Source organism: Poromitra crassiceps, assembly GCF_964638095.1.
Source record: "Poromitra crassiceps genome assembly, chromosome: 2".
Lineage (NCBI taxonomy): Eukaryota > Metazoa > Chordata > Actinopteri > Beryciformes > Melamphaidae > Poromitra > Poromitra crassiceps.
Genome location: NC_139624.1, coordinates 88,008,996 through 88,029,144, shown reverse-complemented (window position 1 = coordinate 88,029,144; position 20,149 = coordinate 88,008,996). Strand labels below are relative to the sequence as shown.

The following is a 20,149-nucleotide window of genomic DNA, read 5'->3' as shown; positions in this document are numbered from 1 at the left end:
CAGACTCCCCCCCCCCTTCATTTCCATCATGTGTTTCTTCTCTCTGCAGGTACAGCAGGCTGAGTGAGCTAGTGGAGCACGTTTTTCCGTTACGGAGTAAGGAACACAGTGCCACCTTTAGTTTCCCAGAATTCAGCACTTTCTGTTTCTGGAGACAGCCAATCAGTGAGGTCTGTCTTGAGGAGCTGCTTTGATTCAAGCTAAACTAGTCCAAAAACCTGTAATGTATGGTATTGAAGCGAGTTCTGTTGCTATTGTAGTATGATCTACAATGTACATTTTCAATTCAGTACTTGAAATCAACTTAATATGGAGCTTTTTTTTTTTTGCTTTTTGCAGAACAAGCATTGTCTTACAGGCAATGTACACCAGATACGTTAGGGCTGCGTTGCAGATCCGGCAAAACTGCCGGATCGACTCTTGCCGATGTTAATTGATGGGTGATACATGCGGTACGGAAAAATTACACACCTGTTCTATTTTTGTGGGATCCCGCGTACGTCTGACAGATTACATGAGTGTGGGTCTGTTCGCAGCCGTACCACATCTGTTCCGGAGGCAGTGTACATTAGCCCTTATGCTCAGATGACTGTGTGCACTGGTAAGTAAACTCATGGTATTTTTCCTCAGTGAGTTTGTTTATAGGCCATAAAGTTGGATATTATCGTTTTAGACGTACATTCCATTATAGTGAAAGTATCTGAAATATTGTCATATTCCACTTGAACTTTCTGGGACCATTAGTACAAACATTTCTCATTTAGAGTTAATGCCCATCACACACTTGGAGAGCATCCTTGTGAGCTACAGTACACTGGAGAGCATCCTTGCGAGCTACAGTACACTGGAGAGCATCCTTGGTGCTTGAGCTACAGTACACTGGAGAGCATCCTTGGTGCTTGAGCTACAGTACACTGGAGGGCATCCTTGGTGCTTGAGCTACAGTACACTGGAGAGCGTCCTTGGTGCTTGAGCTACAGTACACTGGAGAGCGTCCTTGGTGCTTGAGCTACAGTACACTGGAGAGCATCCTTGGTGCTTGAGCTACAGTACACTGGAGAGCATCCTTGGTGCTTGAGCTACAGTACACTGGAGAGCGTCCTTGGTGCTTGAGCTACAGTACACTGGAGAGCGTCCTTGGTGCTTGAGCTACAGTACACTGGAGAGCGTCCTTGCAAGCTACAGTACACTGGAGAGCGTCCTTGGTGCTTGAGCTACAGTACACTGGAGAGCGTCCTTGCAAGCTACAGTACACTGGAGAGCGTCCTTGGTGCTTGAGCTACAGTACACTGGAGAGCATCCTTGCAAGCTACAGTACACTGGAGAGCATCCTTGGTGCTTGAGCTACAGTACACTGGAGAGCATCATTGCGAGCTACAGTACACTGGAGAGCATCATTGCGAGCAACAGTACACTGGAGAGCATCCTTGGTGCTCGAGCTACACTGGAGAGTGGTGTATTTCAGTGCTCTTTTTCTCAGAGCATATCTCTATCTCTGCACAATCTTTGTTAGCTTTTGAAAATGCATCCGTTGTGCATAAGCCTGGCCCCGTTTTGGGATGAAAGAAAAATACTGACTTACCGGGAGTGCCCTTTGTTTGCCGAAACCACAAAGCTAATCTATGAAACATAATATAGACTTCCACACCTGAAAGAAGGCCTTCAAATCTTACAAGCTAATATTTAGAGCAGCTATGTAGTCTTCTCTTTAAGGCCTTATTTAATGTATGGCCTTATGCACAGCAATGTATGGAACTCTTGAATCTTTGCTTCAAACCCTAAAGATTTTGCACTAAAGATGAAGTGATGTATATATATATATATATAATACAGTGTGCAACATGAGTGAAGTGATGTATAATACAGTGTGCAACATGTACAGTAGAGTGAAGTGATGTATAATACAGTGTGCAACATGTACAGTAGAGTGAAGTGATACAAACTGGCTCCTTGGTGGCAATAGCATGAATACAATTTCAAATCCAAGAAAGCACTTCCTGAACTGTACAGAATGCTGCTTTTCACTCTCTCACTCACACACAGATATGAGTTGGTTACGGACAGTAGAGTTAAGTATAATTGATATTTTTCTGGCAAATGATTTTGGAAGCTAATCTTTGCTGTTTTTGCTAGAGTTATTGGTTTGGGTCAGCCACTTTGAGAACTACATGTTGATCTGTTTTGTCTCGTTTCACTTTCATCCTTTTCACAGTAAATTGTTCATAACATTGAATGTATTCTTTCTATGAAAGTGATACTTTGTGTGAAGAGAACACACATCTCAAAACTTGTATTTGTGCTATTTTCCTAGTATTTGCGTAGTTAATTTTTCAATCTTCAATGCATTTGCTGCTGCTTGAAGTATTATCTGGAGATTGATGTGATTACATTTAAATGTAACATGTACAAAGTGTGTTTCAGATGTAACCGTTTGCAAAAACACTGCAGTTTCATGAATGCGAGATTATCCGTTTGATCTGCACTGTTTGACTGTGTTTGAGCACTCAAAACATGACTTTATTGAAGGTATTTTTTTTATAGTTTCAAAATTTTGATCTATAATAAACTACAAGTAATTTTGGAACGTGACCTTGTGTATATATATAGTGTTTACTGTGTTCTTATTTAATAAACAGTCCAATCAGTAATGTGCATTGTTTGATGATAGTTTAATAACAATCAAAACTGTCCATATTATCAACTGATACAATGAAAGTGGGAAAGGGGGATGGGAGATATGGAATAGTCTTCATCAGAACTCCTGGTTAGGACTCATGCAGGATAAAATGGGATATATGTAGAAGATAATTTATCCAATACTGAAATCTGATGCCACGAACATGTTTTCATGTCTTTTTGATTGAGGAAAAAATATACAATATAAAATGGCTACAAATAGCAAAGTCGAATTCTACATTCAGCAAACTTAATCGATTCATTTGGGATCAGCCGATATTTAAAGACAGAAATGAAAAGGTGGTATAGGTGCAGGCACCTCTACTGTACAGTAGGTATTTGTGTTGAAATATTTTAAATGGAGAACAGATTGCTAATTTGTTGACAGAATAGAAATGTATTAAATCTAAGAATAAGATAATAAAAAAACAGTGAAATGTAAACAAATAACAAATACAGCAAACCAATGAAAACATACTAAATATATTAATACTCATAGAAATAGCTTGATTAATCAGTTATTAATGACTGGAACTTATTTTTGTTTAATTCTTTCTTACTTTACTTCCTTCTGGTAAACAGGTTGTTTCCCCCCCTTGAATACTGTAACATACTTTTTGCCTTGGTGTATGCTCAGTGAGGAAGTCCATACTCCACTTTATAACTTGCATAAGATATCAGCTGTCTTTGAAATGGGCTGGACACTATCTCTGAAGGGGCTGGTCCGCTCTTTCTCCTGGGTTATCTTTTTGCTGGGTTGGGGTAAAGGAGGACAGCGCTGAAAGAAGAGAGGACCTCCGAGGAGGCCGAGATGGCGAGCTTTCCGCCGGTCATCACCAGCCCCGCGCGGTCTCCTAGCTTCAGGCTGAGAACCAGGCTGAGGGAGGTGGAGCCGCCGCAGCTGCACTGTTTGTGTGGGACGGGTGGAGCTCCGGACAGGAAGCCGGCTGTGTCTAAGCGCTGGATGCTGCGGTTGGACACAGAGAGAACGGCCTCCACCCTCTCGCCTCGCTGGGCTGTCAGTACCGCAGTCAGCAGGTAACGGCCTTCCATGGGAGCTGTGAAGATACCTGAGGACATGTTTTTGTCAATGTGTATCAAGATCAGTCAGTGAGGTAGAAGGCACTTGACTTTGTATCGGGGTCTTGAATCACTCTGTCACTCTGCGGCTTATTTTGCAATGAGCAGCTCATATTGTACACTACAGTAACCTGATTATTACATGGAAAATTACTTCAAACTGATTTCATTACAAGTGTAGCAGGACTTTCTGCAGTACACAATTTTTGGTACGAGGTGTTTGATTATAAATCAACAAAATCAACTGGACTTCTTGGCTGCAGACTGAGATGATTAGATGTGAAACGGCAGTCAATGGTTTGCTCTTCAGAAACAAGTGTTTAACAAAGCTGTGAATTAGATGGCAAAAATAGACGATGTGTGTAAAGAGTGTTGAAAGTCTGTGTGCTTTATTGTTAGTATGGGCCAGTGAGCATACAATAATAGTTACCTGTATGAGGGTCATAGTGTCCTCCATCGTTGACCAGCACCTCGTTGAAGCGAATGATTCCAATCTCCCCAGGGAATAGCAGAAGGTTCAGACCAGCTGAGAACGACACACTTTCACCTGAACACACAGGGAAGACCACATCACACACTCTGAAAAACACACCATAGATATGAATAGAAGTGGGAAGTGGAATAATAATGAATAAATAGACCCTTTTGACGGGGGCCATTTTGTGTCGAAAAGGCAGAATAAACACAGGTGCAAGCAAAACACTAATGAGGGTTTCCAAATTCCACTCATGGAAGTTGGAAACCCTCATTAGTGTTTTGCTTGCACCTGTTTTTACCCTGCCTTTTTGACACAAAATGGCCCCCGTGAGAAGGGTCTATTCCAACCTGAAGCCATGACCGGTTTCTGTGCTGATGGTCTCTGAGGCATCTTCACATCTGTTGAGCAGAATTTACAGTTTTGTCCACTTGGGGGAGTCTTATTTGTCAAGCAACACAAGCATCAAAAATATCAGAGAAGCAGAAATCAAATAAGCATTTACCTGAAATCAGGGGCATGCTAAGCTTTACGGAGTCTGTGGATTTGACTGGGGAAGCTAGATAAAAAGATGAGAGTTCAAATGAGGGTTTGAAAGTATCGGTCCGATGAACAAAATAATAGCAATGTTAATATCGGTATCGGGCAAGATTTTTATATTGAGAGGAACCAATGTGGCAAATCTATGATTTATGGGCTTTTCCAACTGTTTGGGAATTAAAGAAAGACATAACTTTTTCAAATTCAGTGTTTACATGTGTTTTTCAGTTTGTACAAAACTTGATTATCATAGAAACTTGTTTTATACATATCATATCGACATTGGCAAATCTCCATTATTGGCCATAACAGCAATGTCAATATTTTCATATCGGTGCTGTTGTGTATGCGTCACATCAGTTGTAGCTGTGCCTTTAAGACAGCTACAGCTTTACGACAGGTGTCGTAGTGTCGTTGGTGTTGTAAGATGGAGCCTGTGACATCATGTAAATAAAACCTTAACAGTTACGTCGTGGTCCACAAGTTATTGAACATAAGAGATGCATCCCTAGTACAGTGTATGTGTGTGTTATCCTGCTTCTCTCACTTCCTTACCTGGGGCTCCAGCAAAGCCCTGCACAGGCATCATGCTGCCATCAGTGCCTTTGGGCAGCTTGGATAAAGTCATGGTGCCAGCAGGGGGACCAGCCTCCCCGGTCTCCATCACTTGAGGCTGTGAGAGGGGGGCGTCCGGGGGGCCGGCCGGCACGGTGGGGCTCTCCAGAGGGGTCGACCCCTGGGGCTTGACCTCGGTCAGCTGGGGATGTCCTGAGCCCTCCAACACACCACCCTGAACACCTGAAAGGAGAGGATAATGACAAAGAGAGGAATGGAGTGAAGCGGTGAGGAATAAGGTCAGAGAGAAACCAATGCAGGGCCAGATGTCTGGAGGTCAGATGCATTAACAAACCAGCTGGTTTCATAGTGAATATCTCATCACCCCAGTAGAAAACTTTCAAATTATGAGTAAGAGATGGTCTAGAGGTCAATGAGCCATAAAGAGGATTCCGCCCTACATACAGGGCAAATGACCATTGGTTATCCGGAAAGAAAGTTTTCACTTTTTAGGCCGTGTGAATCTCTTTGGAGAGTTTTACTACTTTGTTTCAAGTAGTTTAACATAGTGTACCGTAAATGCTCATCAGGACAAAATGGTATCAAATGGCCAATTTAACCAACTGTAATTATCTCCCGTTTACTTTAATAGTTTCTGTATATCATGTCCTCATTCATAATTTTACGACTCGAAAAGCATGTACTTTGTTTTTCATAGTCTTGGACAGTGAACATCACTAAATCTCAGGGCCTAAGTATTTCCCATGAAACAACTCAGCAGTGGGATTTCATGACAGATTGGAGGTCTTAACTCACTTGTTGCAAACTTGGGGAGAGGCTTATTTTGCACTAACAAATCCTGACAAAATTCATAGGGAATAACATATAATTACATTTTAGGGTGGATTTTCTTTTCATTCCAAAGACAAGACGACAAAACTAAGGCAATCAAGAAACATACAGTTGCGTTCATGTTTATGGCAGGACTCTCATTAACAGCCAGCCAGTAAGGGATCATCTTAGCCTGTAATTATGGACATAAACAGGGAAAATGACAGGCGACTGGGCCGCTACCTATCACAGGATGGTCGACTCTAAACTACTAGGATGGTGAGCATTTTAATTGTTTTTCCTCATAGTTTAAACATTTAATATTTGTTGATCATGTAAAATGCTGTAATGTAATTAGACGTTTGTTGTGGCATCTGTAACTTTGTGCTACTTTTCTTGGCCAGGTGGTCCCTCTTGAAAAAGAGATTCTTAATCTCAATGAGGCTAACCTGGATAAATAAGGGTTATCAACAAATCAATTCTCCCGGCTGGGTGCAGAGTGTTCTCTGGTCTACAATGAGACTACCGGCCCAGACTCGGTAAAGCCAGCACATAAAAGACATACCAGCATACCAAGGCATGGCCACATATTCATCCAGCAGACAGCCTGTCCCTCACCCCAGGGAAAAGGGTCACTCACTATAAAAGTCAGACAAGTCTTCCTATTAAACACTATATGTGGAGGGGGACCAGTTGGCAACCATAAAACAGCACAGGGGGTCAGTCTGATATGCTCAAGGTGCACATGTGCGTTTGTTTTACTAGCCTGTGTTGTTAGTGCACAGCTCTGCATATAAAGCTAGGTGCATATAAAGCTAGGTGTGTGTTGCAGTGTGTGCTGACCAGCCTTTGATGGGAATGATTCAAAACTCGTTTCAGACATGCTGCCAAGATGATAAAAGAGGAGCACACTGTAGTTGGATGTGTGTGTGTGAGTGTGTCATGATTAGAGGTAAGCTGTAAACAACCGCAGCTGGATCTCCCTTGGCCCCCAACTCTTTCGTGTTGCATAGATCCAGATAGGCTTGGGAAACTCTTCCCTTGTTAGTCACTTGGTCCCCCCATTCTGGGATACAACAGCCCCTTGTGTCACTAGCTAATGGCCCTTTTCCCCATTACATACCCCAATATAATGACCGCACACTGCACAGCAATTTGGGACGACTGTTGACTTTATGAGTCACTGTTTGCCAAAACAGATTCAGCTCTTCCACTTTGATTTAGGGATTAATAAATCTACCCTCAGAATTTAGAAGAGGCATAACTCAGGGGGGAAACGGAGAGGGGGCATCCGGGTAGTGCAGCGGTAGATTCCCTGCCGACCAACACGAGAGGGTTGCAGGTTCGAGCCCCCATGATACCTCCGGCTTGGTCGGGCATCCATACAGGCACAATTGGCCGATCTGCAGGTGGGAAGCCGGATTAAAGGCATGGGTCTTGGTTGCTGCACTAGTGCCTCCTCTGGTCGGTCGGGGCACCTGTTGGGAGAGGGGGTAACTGGGGGGAATAGCATGATCCTCCCACGCGCTATGTCCTGCCGGTGAAACTCCTCGTTGTCAGGTGAAAAGAAGCGGCTGGCGACTGCACATGTATCAGAGGAAGCATGTGCTAGTCTAAAACTCTCCTCAGATCGGCAGAGGGGGTGGAGCAAAGACCGGGACACCCTAACGGGGAATTTCCCAAGTACAATTGGAGGGTTGTTCTCCAATTGTACAGGAGGGTCTGAAAAAACTAGATGGGAGGGGAAGGGGGAATCTGAATGTCTTAGGTTAAACCTGTCATAGTTAACACCCACTCTAGAAAACAAACTTTCTGTCAGGTCCAAGCTTGTTGTTGGATCTGCTCTCCTGGGGTTATCATGCTTGAGCACTGGCCACAGTGTGTCAGCCTACAGGTTTTCTTATCTCTCTTAGGTCACTGACCAGCCAACCCAACCACTCAGCCTTATCTCTAAACTTCCCCATAATGGAGCTCTAAGTGTTGGGCTTTTACTGAGTCTAGGCCTAAGGCCACTTTATCAAAACAATTAAAGGATTATTATGCTTTACCACAAGTAAAGGGATTTGGAGGGGGAGGGGAACTGGGGGGGAATAACGTGAAGCGACTGCACGTATGGGAGGAAGCATGTGCTAGTCTACGGCTCTCCTCATATCAGCATAGGGGGTGGAGCAATGACCGGGACAGCAGGGGGAATTCGGCCACTCAAAGAGTGGGCACGTCAAAACACAACACGTTTGTTGGCTGAGCTGGAGTGTGCTTCTTGGGCATAAGCAACAACTACGCTCCTTGGTGAATGGTGATAGTTAATGGTTTGAGGAATTGCTCCAATTATACTAAACATTTGACAAATGGCTCTCCACTGACAGGCACAGCTGTAATATCTACATTCCCACAAGATTCCGGGCCAAATCCCAGTGCTTTAGGATTTGTCATTCCTTCATGAACTTTCATGAGGCCAATTTAAGTCAAAGATCATGCCAGGCCGTTGTGTGATCTGGTCAATCTGCAAGATGTTTGCACATAATTTTGGGAATGATGAATCACATCCCTTCTCATCCCTGTCCTGACTCTTTTAAAGTTAATAAGAAGTCTGAAGTCATGGCACAGACTTTCTGTCACTTGGGGACCCCTAGTGCAGCTCTGAGTATTCACACTATTCATCTAGAGAGAGGAGAGGAACTGAGCCATGGAAATGCAGCAACCTAAATGAACCGTGTGAGAAAAGTGTGGGTGTGGTTCTAGAGAAAGGAGCAGTGTAGGGGGTAACTCATTACAAAAGTAACATATTACATGTAATATATTACTTTTAGCAGTAACTCAGTAATATAACTTATTACTTATAGGATTTCAATAATATTATACTAGTTACTTTGTCAAGTAACTCAAGTTACAAATTGAGTTACATTTTATTAAATCAAAGCACATATTAAAAAAAAAGATCGTAATTTCCTAATCAAACTGTTTTTATGCAAATAACCACTATAGATGACAATAACAAAGGAATAACATTTAGAATTTTGGATTGTTTACACTGACTTCAAGGCGGTTTAAATTATTTTTCGGGATGGTTCCGGGGCGGCGATGTCATTCTGCTGCTGCTGTTGTTTTGGTAAAAGTAATGCAAAAGTAGTGTAATAAGTAACGAGTTACTCTACACAGACAGTAATATTGTAAAGTAACTTATTACTTTCAAATGAAAGTAACTAGTAATATGTAGTATATTACATTTTGAAAGTAACTTGCCCAACACTGGAAAAGAGTGAGAAAGCACTGGAGGGTGTGAGGAAAAGGCTGTGATATGAATATCAGTGGCACCTAACCCTTGGCTCGGAAGCAAAGAACGCCTGAGTGGATCATTGATAAGCTGCTAGCAGATCTCCCTGTAATGGATTCCTCCCAAGCAACATTTTCCAGCCCCTTTAGATAAGTAGGGAGAGAGACAACAGGATGCGGCAGCTGCCAGGGAAAAAGAGGTAGGGGGCCAAGCAGTTTTACATAGCGATTGGTCAACATGGCCGCTGGTGAAACATCATCGAGCCAGAGTGGAACCATACTGGAACACATGAATAATTCTGTTCCCCTTCACGCTTTTCTCCAAAAACTCCCAATGACAGAATGATGCTTTACATGGCCATGCCAGTTATTATTATGACAACAGCCACAGGGTGGGGTCAGTTACCATCGATGTATTGGGCACACGAGAGAAAGCTGGCATCTCAAATACATGAAGTGAGCTAATTATGCATAACCAGGAGAAATGCCAAGGAATGAGAAGCACAATGGGTGCAAAGGTTTTCTTGCAAGCTTCTCCTTACTGCTTCTTGGGTCTAAGGCTGGTGGTGTCTGGTAGGTTAGGTCATGTAGGATAGATAGGTGGTGTCTGGTAGGTTAGGTCATGTAGGATAGATAGGTGGTGTCTGGTAGGTTAGGTCATGTAGGATAGATAGGTGGTGTCTGGTAGGTTAGGTCATGTAGGATAGGTGGTGTCTGGTAGGTTAGGTCATGTAGGATAGATAGGTGGTGTCTGGTAGGTTAGGTCATGTAGGATAGATAGGTGGTGTCTGGTAGGTTAGGTCATGTAGGATAGATAGGTGGTGTCTGGTAGGTTAGGTCATGTAGGATAGATAGGTGGTGTTTGGTAGGTTAGGTCATGTAGGATAGATAGGTGGTGTCTGGTAGGTTAGGCCATGTAGGATAGATAGGTGGTGTCTGGTAGGTTAGGTCATGTAGGATAGATAGGTGGTGTCTGGTAGGTTAGGTCATGTAGGATAGATAGGTGGTGTCTGGTAGGTTAGGTCATGTAGGATAGATAGGTGGTGTCTGGTAGGTTAGGCCATGTAGGATAGATAGGTGGTGTCTGGTAGTTTGGTCATGTAGGATAGATAGGTGGTGTCTGGTAGGTTAGGTCATGTAGGATAGATAGGTGGTGTCTGGTAGGTTAGGTCATGTAGGATAGATAGGTGGTGTCTGGTAGGTTAGGTCATGTAGGATAGATAGGTGGTGTCTGGTAGGTTAGGTCATGTAGGATAGATAGGTGGTGTCTGGTAGGTTAGGTCATGTAGGATAGGTGGTGTCTGGTAGGTTAGGTCATGTAGCATAGATAGGTGGTGTCTGGTAGGTTAGGTCATGTAGGATAGATAGGTGGTGTCTGGTAGGTTAGGTCATGTAGGATAGGTGGTGTCTGGTAGGTTAGGTCATGTAGGATAGATAGGTGGTGTCTGGTAGGTTAGGTCATGTAGGATAGATAGGTGGTATCTGGTAGGTTAGGTCATGTAGAATAGATAGGTGGTGTCTGGTAGGTTAGGTCATGTAGGATAGATAGGTGGTGTCTGGTAGGTTATGTCATGTAGGATAGGTGGTGTCTGGTAGGTTAGGTCATGTAGCATAGATAGGTGGTGTCTGGTAGGTTAGGTCATGTAGGATAGATAGGTGGTGTCTGGTAGGTTAGGTCATGTAGGATAGATAGGTGGTGTCTGGTAGTTAGGTCATGTAGGATAGGTGGTGTCTGGTAGGTTAGGTCATGTAGGATAGATAGGTGGTGTCTGGTAGGTTAGGTCATGTAGGATAGGTGGTGTCTGGTAGGTTAGGTCATGTAGGATAGATAGGTGATGTCTGGTAGGTTAGGTCGTGTAGGATAGATAGGTGGTATCTGGTACGTTAGGTCGTGTAGGATAGATAGGTTATGTCTTGTTAAATCTAAGACTAACTTTGTTCTGCTTGTTTATGTTCCTCCTTTGAGACATGCTAAACAAACTTGAACTAAAACCTGAATACAAAGATTGTAGTCTCTGATTTGACTAGAACTGGGATCATGCAGAACTTTTTTTAATTTATTTATTACAGTTCATCTCCCATAGGATCCCAGACTGGACCGGACCATGTGCATCTGCTCCATAAACCAATGACTCAAAACGAGCAGGTCCCAGAAGAAGAGACACAGCTCATAAAGATGACGGGTGTGCTTCTAGTTCACATTTACGACTGTGAGGCTCAGTGAAGTCAAGCTTGGCCACGTACAGTAGGCACCGTTAATGAACAGGCCCATGTGATGGACCATGTTCATTGATATGGAAATGGTTACTCACAGATAGGCTTGCAATAATAAAGCTACATCTCACAATAATTAATAGCATTGATCATTTAAAAAAACAGTAGCTGATCCGCTTCCTACTAGTCTAGTATAACAGGTGAACAGAATCGCCTTATCGCCCATAATATACACGTACTCAAATGCAAGTACAAACACACTGACAAAACCAGACATAATTATGTACACAGACACACATCAGAACACACTTGCACACAAAAAACGCTTACTGTGCCATATTTCTTTAGGCCAAGGCATTGCTCAATACAAGCGGGTCTATTAAAACAAGCATGTGTCTTCAATCAACCCTGCCTCTTTTAAGTCCGAACATAGTTCAATGAAAATCCAACTTCCTCCAACTCTCACACTGACACAGTCACATATTGCACGCCCTCCATTAAACACGTAGCCTACGACTACGGCCTCATTTAACCAAATCACTTAAATTGGCTCCAGACGAGGTTCTGAAAGGGAATATTAATTACACTGATTGACTGCATTTCAAAGATTCTACTATTGGAGTACCTGTGTCTATGATGAATTTGATTTGGCATGGTATAAAACTGGGAGAGAAATTAGTTCATTTGGAGATCACGATGAAACATGTTAAAATTACAGTAGCTATAGTTTACCTGTGTTCGCAGGAGAACTGGTTGTTGCATCCTCGAGGTTGGAGATTTGGTTCTGGAGGTTCTGGCAAGCCCCCTTCAGTCCGCCAATATCTTGGGAATGAGCTCTCACCGTGCCGTTCAGCTGGCCGATACAAGTCCACAGGCCACTGACATGTTTATTCAGACCCTCTTTGATCCTCTGCAGACTAGCTGAGATAGGCTCCAGCTTGCCACAGACACTCTCAACACTAGAGACCCGCCCGTCCATATTGGCAATCTCCTTCCCGACATCTTCTGTTCTTTCCCTACAGTAGTTGGCCTCAGCCTTCACCTCCCTGCCCAGCTCATCCAGCTTGTGTCTCAGCTCCTGACGCTGTGTCATGTGAAGCTCCAGGAGGTCCTTGGCCTCCTGTGTAGCCCCTGTGTTCACCAGACTGCAGCTGGAGTTGAGGCTCTGCAACTCCTGAGACTGCCAGCTAACAGAGCGGCCTACATCTGATAGAGCGTCCTCCAACCTCCCCACATGCCCTCTCAGGAAGCCCAGTTCACTGTGTGCGTTCTCAAGGCCGGCGCTGCAGTTGAGAAGATGCCCCTCCATAGCTCCAAGCCCGTCTGATTGGGTTTTTAGACTATCCTGAATAGCATCTAAAGCAATTCTGCAGCTCTGGAAGTCTTGTTCGGTGTTTTCTACAAGAGTCAGATTAGACCTGCACTCCTTTGAGCACAGCTGGTCCAAAACATTGAGTCTATCCTCCAAAGCCTGAATAGTGCCATTATGAGTGTTAACTTCCCTCTGTAGAGCATCCAGATCTTCTGCCTGAACCCCCGATGGCGACAGAGCTGTGACACTGTCTTCCATGAAGGTCAGCCTGTTCTCCAGAGTCTTCTTTAAGTCTGTAATTACGTCTGTGCCTTCTTTTCTCATCTTCTCCTCCAGAGAGAAGCAATGCACCTCCACGTTCTTCTCTGACAAGTTCAGACGAAGCTCTAGGTTCTCCACACGGGCCAGAAGAGAGTCAGATATCTGGGTGTTTCCATGCAGAACTTCCATTTCTGAATTGGCCAACTTTCTGCAACAATTGGCCTTAAGGTCCAGGAGCTCTTTGTGGAGGTCGGCCTCCTTGGAGTCCATGAGCTCGGCCAGGCTGAGGTAGTTGGTCTCCTGTCCCTCACACTGCTCCTGAACGGACATGATTTTATACTCACAGGAGTTCTTCAAGTCTGACAGTTTGATTTCCATGCCCTCCATAAGCTCCTCTCGCAGAGCGCGGATCTTCTCATCCACATAGGCGTTGCTCTTGGACTCCAGAGTGTCTGTGACCTGGTTGATCTTGTTCATGACCTCGTCCACCTGTGTGGTGTCGTGCACTAAGGGCAGACCCTGCAGGTGAATGATTTGGGTCTCCGGCCCCCGAGCGCTGGCAGGCTGTCGGAGGTTATTCAGCAGCGTCGCCAGCATTTTACTGGCGTCCTCCTGCAGGTCCAGCCGCAGATTGGAGGACATAGCTGTCATGCTCGCCTGCATGTCCAGGACCATCTGGGACAGACGCTGCACCTCCTCCTCCAGGTGTTCACTGCGAGTTCCTCCCTGACCCCCCGGTACCCTGTGGCCCTTCTGACCTCCAAACTGCCCCTCCCCTAACCACGGATGGTTTCTCTGACCCTCCAATTGTTGCTCCGGACCTACAGACAAAGGACAGAGAGGGTGAGGAATTGGGAATGTGTACCTCCTATGAGGCAAATTGCACTGACATGTTTGGGAAAACTGGGTCTGACTTAATGTGTCCTACTAACAGGGTAAACATAGGTAGATTATTTGCTGTAGTTAATATTCTTAAAATATTTTATATGATTTAGCTTCAATTTTAGTTTGTCATATCTACTTTTCAATTTTCCCAACTGTTATGTTTGTTAATTTTACTTTTTTTTTTAACATATTTTTCCAGATTTCAGTCTAAGTTTTAACCATGGCTTTTACCGTGTGATGTTGGAATCTGCCCAGAGGCAGAAGGTGCATAGAGCTGCTCTGTTTGACGTGGTTTTGTGTCTTTCAGCTCGTTGCAGTCGTGACCCTGGTACCCCGGGCAGCACCTCCATTCCAGCTCTGTTACAGTCTTGTAGCCAATCTTGTACATGGGCCTAAAGTGTGTCCGATACCTAGGAACATGTAGCATGTGAAGAGATAAATACTACAGCTTTCTCAAATTCATTGATACAAGGTTTATAGTCGTAATATGGTTTATAATGGTTTAATAACTACTCACTGGGCCCTCCTCCCCCCCATCACCCCCCCCTCCCTCCCACCACCCCCCCCCCCTTCCTCCTCCCCCCCTCCTCTCCTCCCCCCCCCTGCCACCTCTCTCCCCCCACCACCCCTCCCCTCCTCCCCCCCTGCCACCTCTCTCCCCCCACCACCCCTCCCCTCCTCTCCCCCCCCTACCACCTCTCCTCCCCCCCACCACCCCTCCCCCCCCTCCTCTCCCCCCCCCTACCACCTCTCCTCCCCCCCCCCCCCCCCCCACTGCCCTCCTCTCCCCGCCACCTCTCCACCCACCTCCCCTCCCCCCCACCCCTCAGCACCCCCACCCCCTCCCATCCCCACCTAACCACCAACCCCCCCCACCTCCCACCCCCCACAGACCCAGACCGCCCTCTCACCATCACTGAGGAGGAGGTGCGCCGGTCGTTCCTGCGTATCAACCCTCGCAAGGCGGCCGGCCCGGACGGCATCCCCGGGCGGGTCCTCAAGGCCTGCGCCCACCAGCTGGCAGGCGTATTCACAGACATTTTCAACCAGTCTCTCTCCCTCCGACGCGTTCCCTCCTGCTTCAAAGCAGCGACAATCATCTCCATCCCCAAGCAGCAGAAAGTGACCAGCCTCAACGACTGGCGCCCAATAGCCCTCACGCCAATAGCCAGCAAGTGCTTCGAAAAGCTGGTCATATCAAAGATCCGCCCCACACTCCCCCCGGACCACGACCCGCTACAATTCGCATACCGCCCCAACAGGAGCACAGCGGATGCAGTAGCACACGTGCTCCACACCGCCCTGTCCCACCTGGAGGGGAAGGACACCTACGTAAGAATGCTGTTCGTGGACTACAGCTCAGCATTCAACACCATAGTACCCTCCAGGCTGGTATGCAAGCTCAAGGACCTGGGACTTAACACAGCAATGTGCGACTGGATCCTGGATTTCCTGACAGACCGCCGCCAGGTGGTGAGGGTGGGCAACCTCACCTCCTCCCCACTGACCATCAGCATAGGAGCGCCTCAGGGGTGCGTCTCCAGCCCCTTCTGGTACGACCTCTACACCCACGACTGCGTGGCGACTCAAACCTCTAACACCATCGTGAAGTTTGCAGACGACACAGCAGTCGTGGGGCTGATCTCGGGGAGCGACGAGACGGCCTACAGAGAGGAGGTGGGGGCCCTGGAACAATGGTGCCAGGAGGACAACCACCTCTCTCTGAACGTCTCCAAGACCAAGGAGATCATTGTAGACTACAGGAGGGGGGGGGGGGGCGCACACCCCCCAATCACCATCAACGGCACAGTGGTGGAAAGGGTGGACAGCTTCAAGTACCTGGGAGTCAATATCCACCAGGACCTGACTTGGGCCGGCCACACCGCCACTGTTGTCAAAAAGGCCCAACAGCGAATACACGGACTCAAGCGCCTGAAGAAATTTGGGCTAAGGAAAGAAATCCTCAGGGACTTCTACAGAGGCACCATTGAAAGCCTGCTGACTGGCGGCTTCACCACCTGGTACGGGAACTGTACCACCATGGACCGCAGGGCGCTACGGAGAGTGAGACGCGTGGCCCAGCACGTAACAGGATGTGAGTTGCCAGATCTGCATGAACTGTATAAACAGCGGTGCCTCAGGAGGTCCCTGAAGATCATCAAAGACACAAACCATCCCCACAACAGCCTGTTCTCCCTGCTACCCTCAGGGAGAAGATACAGGGTTCCGAAAGCACGCACAAATCGCTTGAGGAACAGTTTCTTCCCGCAGGCCACGAGACTCCTTAACATACACAAATAGTGTAGTAGCCGTACTGTACCGTACTGTAGCTGCTACCATTACGTATGTCTAATGTTTAATTGTACGTTTAATAAGGAATATGCTATTTGCACCTGTATGTCAAATACGCCGAATTTAAAACGCTGAGTTTAATTGTATGTTTAATAAGGAATATGCTATTTGCACCTGTATGTCAAATACGCCGAATTTAAAATGTTGAATCAATCAATCAATCAAACCTTTATTTAACCAGAAAATAAAAACCCATTGAGACCGAGGTCTCTTTTTCAAGGGTGATCTGGCCAAGAAGGCAAAAGCACGTTTCACGTCGTACATAATACACAAGTACAAATACATATACAAAAATTTCTGTCATTTGACCACATCAACTCAAAATGGAGAAAATTTAAGACAAATAGAAATGATCTAAAAGACCAGTGCAATAAAACAGTACAATCAAAAGCATGCCTCATCAACATGAGAGACAACTAGTAAAAAGTCAAGAAGAGAGTGCTACACCTCAAAGCAGGAGCAGCAGGTGGCAAGGACCTCAGCTAGTTTTTGTTTAAAACTATATAAAGAGACCACATCTAAAGTATGCACACGACATGTGCACCTATGTGCAGTGAATATGCCACTGTCTCTGACTTGTCTTATCACTATACTGCCTTATTGCTTGTTGTGTCTCTTGTTGTTTTCGCACTCATATGCCCTGTTATACTTGTACTATGTTGTAAACGGAGTCCACAGCACAAGAATTTCACACGTGATACTTGTACCATGGAGTGACAATAAAAATCTTGAATCTTGAAAAAAAAGATTACATTCCTCAAATCTGGACCAATGCTCACATCTCGAGTGAGTTTTCAAACAATAGCCTACTATCTTGCAATCACGATTACAACACATGTGAAATACAAACAGAAATACTAAACTCTGCCAAAGTATGCTTGCACAGTGATTCCACTCTGAAAAACTATGTAATCTTGGAATCCCAGTAATAACAATCAGTTTACTGACAAGTCTGCAGACAGAGGCGCAACAGTGGCACTTCTAATTAATCTGCAAGTTGTGGACCGTAAAAAACTGCAGATTTGCCACCATTTGGTAGCCAGCACATGGATCGAGGACACCTTGACTCACATGGCCCTGGTCCAAGGATTCAATGTTGCACAATCTACAGTACATGAAAGCAAAACCAAGGCAACGACTCCTGTTTACAAGGGCCTCAACGATTCAAAGCAGATGCTTCATTAAAGATTATAGAGCCCCTCGTTTAATCACTTCATTATTCCGCAAAACATTTTACATAATAGTTGATCAGATTACAGCTATATGAAATAATAATTGTGATTATTTATTGTAGCCTACACAATGTATGTTGGTTTTTATTCTGAAGGTTTTGTCAAGTTTGGTCTTGGAAAAAGAACTGTAGGATAATAGATCCTAATACATTTCAAAACGATAAACTATAGCCTACATGCAATAGGTCTACCATGGGGATATATGGACTTTATAGTGATACCGCAAAAGAGAAATACCATTAAGTAGCCTAACTACATGGGTCACTATAAACTCACAATGGACTACTGCAGAGTTACCACGTCCATTAGTGTTTTTTGTTGTTTGGGTGTAGGCTACAGTATGTTATTATTGTTTGGGGGTAGGGCAGGCTACAGTATGTTATTACCACCCGAGTTCTCTTCTTCTCTTCGGAATAATTTGTATTTACTATAATTCCATCTAAGTAACAGTAACAGGATGACAGAATGTATGACTATTTTGGTAATGGGTTTCATACACCTTCTGTAACAAAACCTCAAAGTTAAAAGCAAAAACCCTATCAGATGGGTGACCCTGGGACAAAACTTATCAAATGGAGGTTGAATTTGTGTCAGTTTAGGGCGTAGGGGTCCTTTACGTGAAAAAAGTTTGAGAACAGCACTGGTTCAAAGGTAGGCTACCAGTCGAGCTATTCGCCCTCCACCCATCTGGGGACTTACATCACTTGTTGCGCACAGTTTGGCTGCTGCAGCGGACACGGGGAGACCTCCGGCTGCACGAAACTCTCCGTGCCTCCCACGACGGCACAGCTCACGTTCTTATGCACAACATAGGCGCACCAGTTTCTGTGGTAAAAAACAGTCACAATTTAAGGATGCGAAGTTTATCCAGTTCTGATGTGAAATAGTGCAATTTATCAAAGGCTCAGGTGGTAGGCTACGTTAAGTTTATATTGCTCAACTTAAAATAGCGCACGGAGAATTTCTCTGTACGGGGAGCATTGTATTATAGCCTAAGTGTTATCCTACATTACAACACGAACAAAGACATCAATAGCATGCACATTACAAAAACACAAAAAAACACATTTTGACGTTCCGTTGACTCACTTGTTTCTCTGTCTTGTTTCGGTGCCAGAATACGCGTTGCCCTGAAACATGTTATACTGAAACGGAGTTCCGCTGATTAATGGAAAAGTTAGTAAAAAGTGGACAAGTGGATTTTTGAGTGATCCGGAGATTACGCTCTTCATGGTTAGGCTTCAATATTTTACACTATTATTTCAGATTCCGATGAGAAGTAGGCTACAGCTCCTTGGGATCCAGTGATCAGTGAGTCTCCGCAGTTTGGTCCCTCTCTGTATGCCAAGACCTAAAAAGCTTCATCCAGCGTCCTTCCAACACTGACAGATGCCTTTTTCCGTTTCCTCGGCTCTCTCTCTCTCTCACACACACACACTCACACACACACTCACACACACACTCACACACACACACACACACACACACACACACACACACACGCCCAGGTTACGCTCCTCTCGCATCCAAATACTACACAATAACCTACACCCACGTCATTTCGGAAGCCTAAATTTGAGTCTTTATTTCGAAAAAGCACCCAATCCCATGCGTAAAAAGGTGCGCATCTGAAGGTGCGTCCAGATCCATAGTTTGGGGCTATCAAGTAGGCCCAAATAAATCAATGGATACAAGTTACTTAAGACTCAAGAAAAATTGGACCGGGGGGGGTATCTTTGATGTAGGCATAGATAGATAGGCTATCTCAGCAGCATAGATATCTCAGACATTTCGACATTGTCATTATCTCACATCAGAGAAAGTAGGATGTGTCCGCTAAATTGTGTAAAACAAAAATTGTAACACTTTACAATACTGTAACACAAAAAATGGGTAGTTATTGAGTAACTAGTCAGGAACTGACCATTAGTTACCATGTTAACGAACCAGTAAGTAGGCTAATGATTACTTCCTTAATTTTTTATTTTATTTCGCTAGTTCATGAGTAGTTCCTTAATGACCCTTAATGGTAGTTCCTTAAAGATCCTTAATGGTAGTTACGAACTGACCATTAGTTACCATGTTAACGAACCAGTAAGTAATGATTACTTCCTTAAAAAATAGAAATTGCCACTAGTTCATATTAGTTAATGGGTATGAACAGACTATTAGTTACCATAGTTGTTAATATGAATTAGTTCATGATTACTTCACCATTAGTTACCATGTTTGTGCCCCCTCAAGTAAAGCAGGGCTTCATACTTAGTTGTTACTAGGAAATGCATCATTACTTCATGATTATCTTACCATTAGTTACCATCACCCTACCTATACGCGGGAAATAAATACAAGAGTTGTTCAGGTGAGGTTTGAACCCTTGGCCCCAAGATCACAAGATTAGTCTGACTCTCTACCAACTGAGCTATCCTATGTGTACACCGTGCGCCTGAGCGTGAACCCTGC

At 44.7% G+C, this 20,149-nt stretch overlaps 2 protein-coding genes across 2 annotated transcripts in view; one reads left to right on the top strand and one right to left on the bottom strand.

Annotated features, from left to right (window-relative positions):
* Window positions 1-309, top strand: part of LOC310800916 (phosphatidate phosphatase LPIN2-like) — a 39,829-nt gene extending 39,520 nt beyond the window's left edge. Inside the window, exon 20 of the mRNA XM_083663358.1 lies at window positions 50-309. Coding sequence (XP_083519484.1) covers window positions 50-194 — 145 coding nt within the window. The 3' untranslated portion in view covers window positions 195-309. The remainder of the gene's footprint in view (window positions 1-49) is intronic.
* A 2,392-nt stretch (window positions 310-2,701) lies between these two features.
* emilin2b (elastin microfibril interfacer 2b) lies at window positions 2,702-18,918 on the bottom strand (the record flags this gene model as incomplete). The annotated part of the gene is made up of 8 exons (XM_083663357.1): window positions 2,702-3,746; window positions 4,187-4,303; window positions 4,737-4,790; window positions 5,327-5,569; window positions 12,377-14,038; window positions 14,334-14,512; window positions 18,386-18,511; window positions 18,776-18,918. 8 exons carry the CDS (start codon window positions 18,916-18,918, stop codon window positions 3,418-3,420), a joined length of 2,853 nt encoding a protein of 950 aa, XP_083519483.1. The 3' UTR covers window positions 2,702-3,417.
* Between the last annotated feature and the right edge of the window lie 1,231 nt (window positions 18,919-20,149).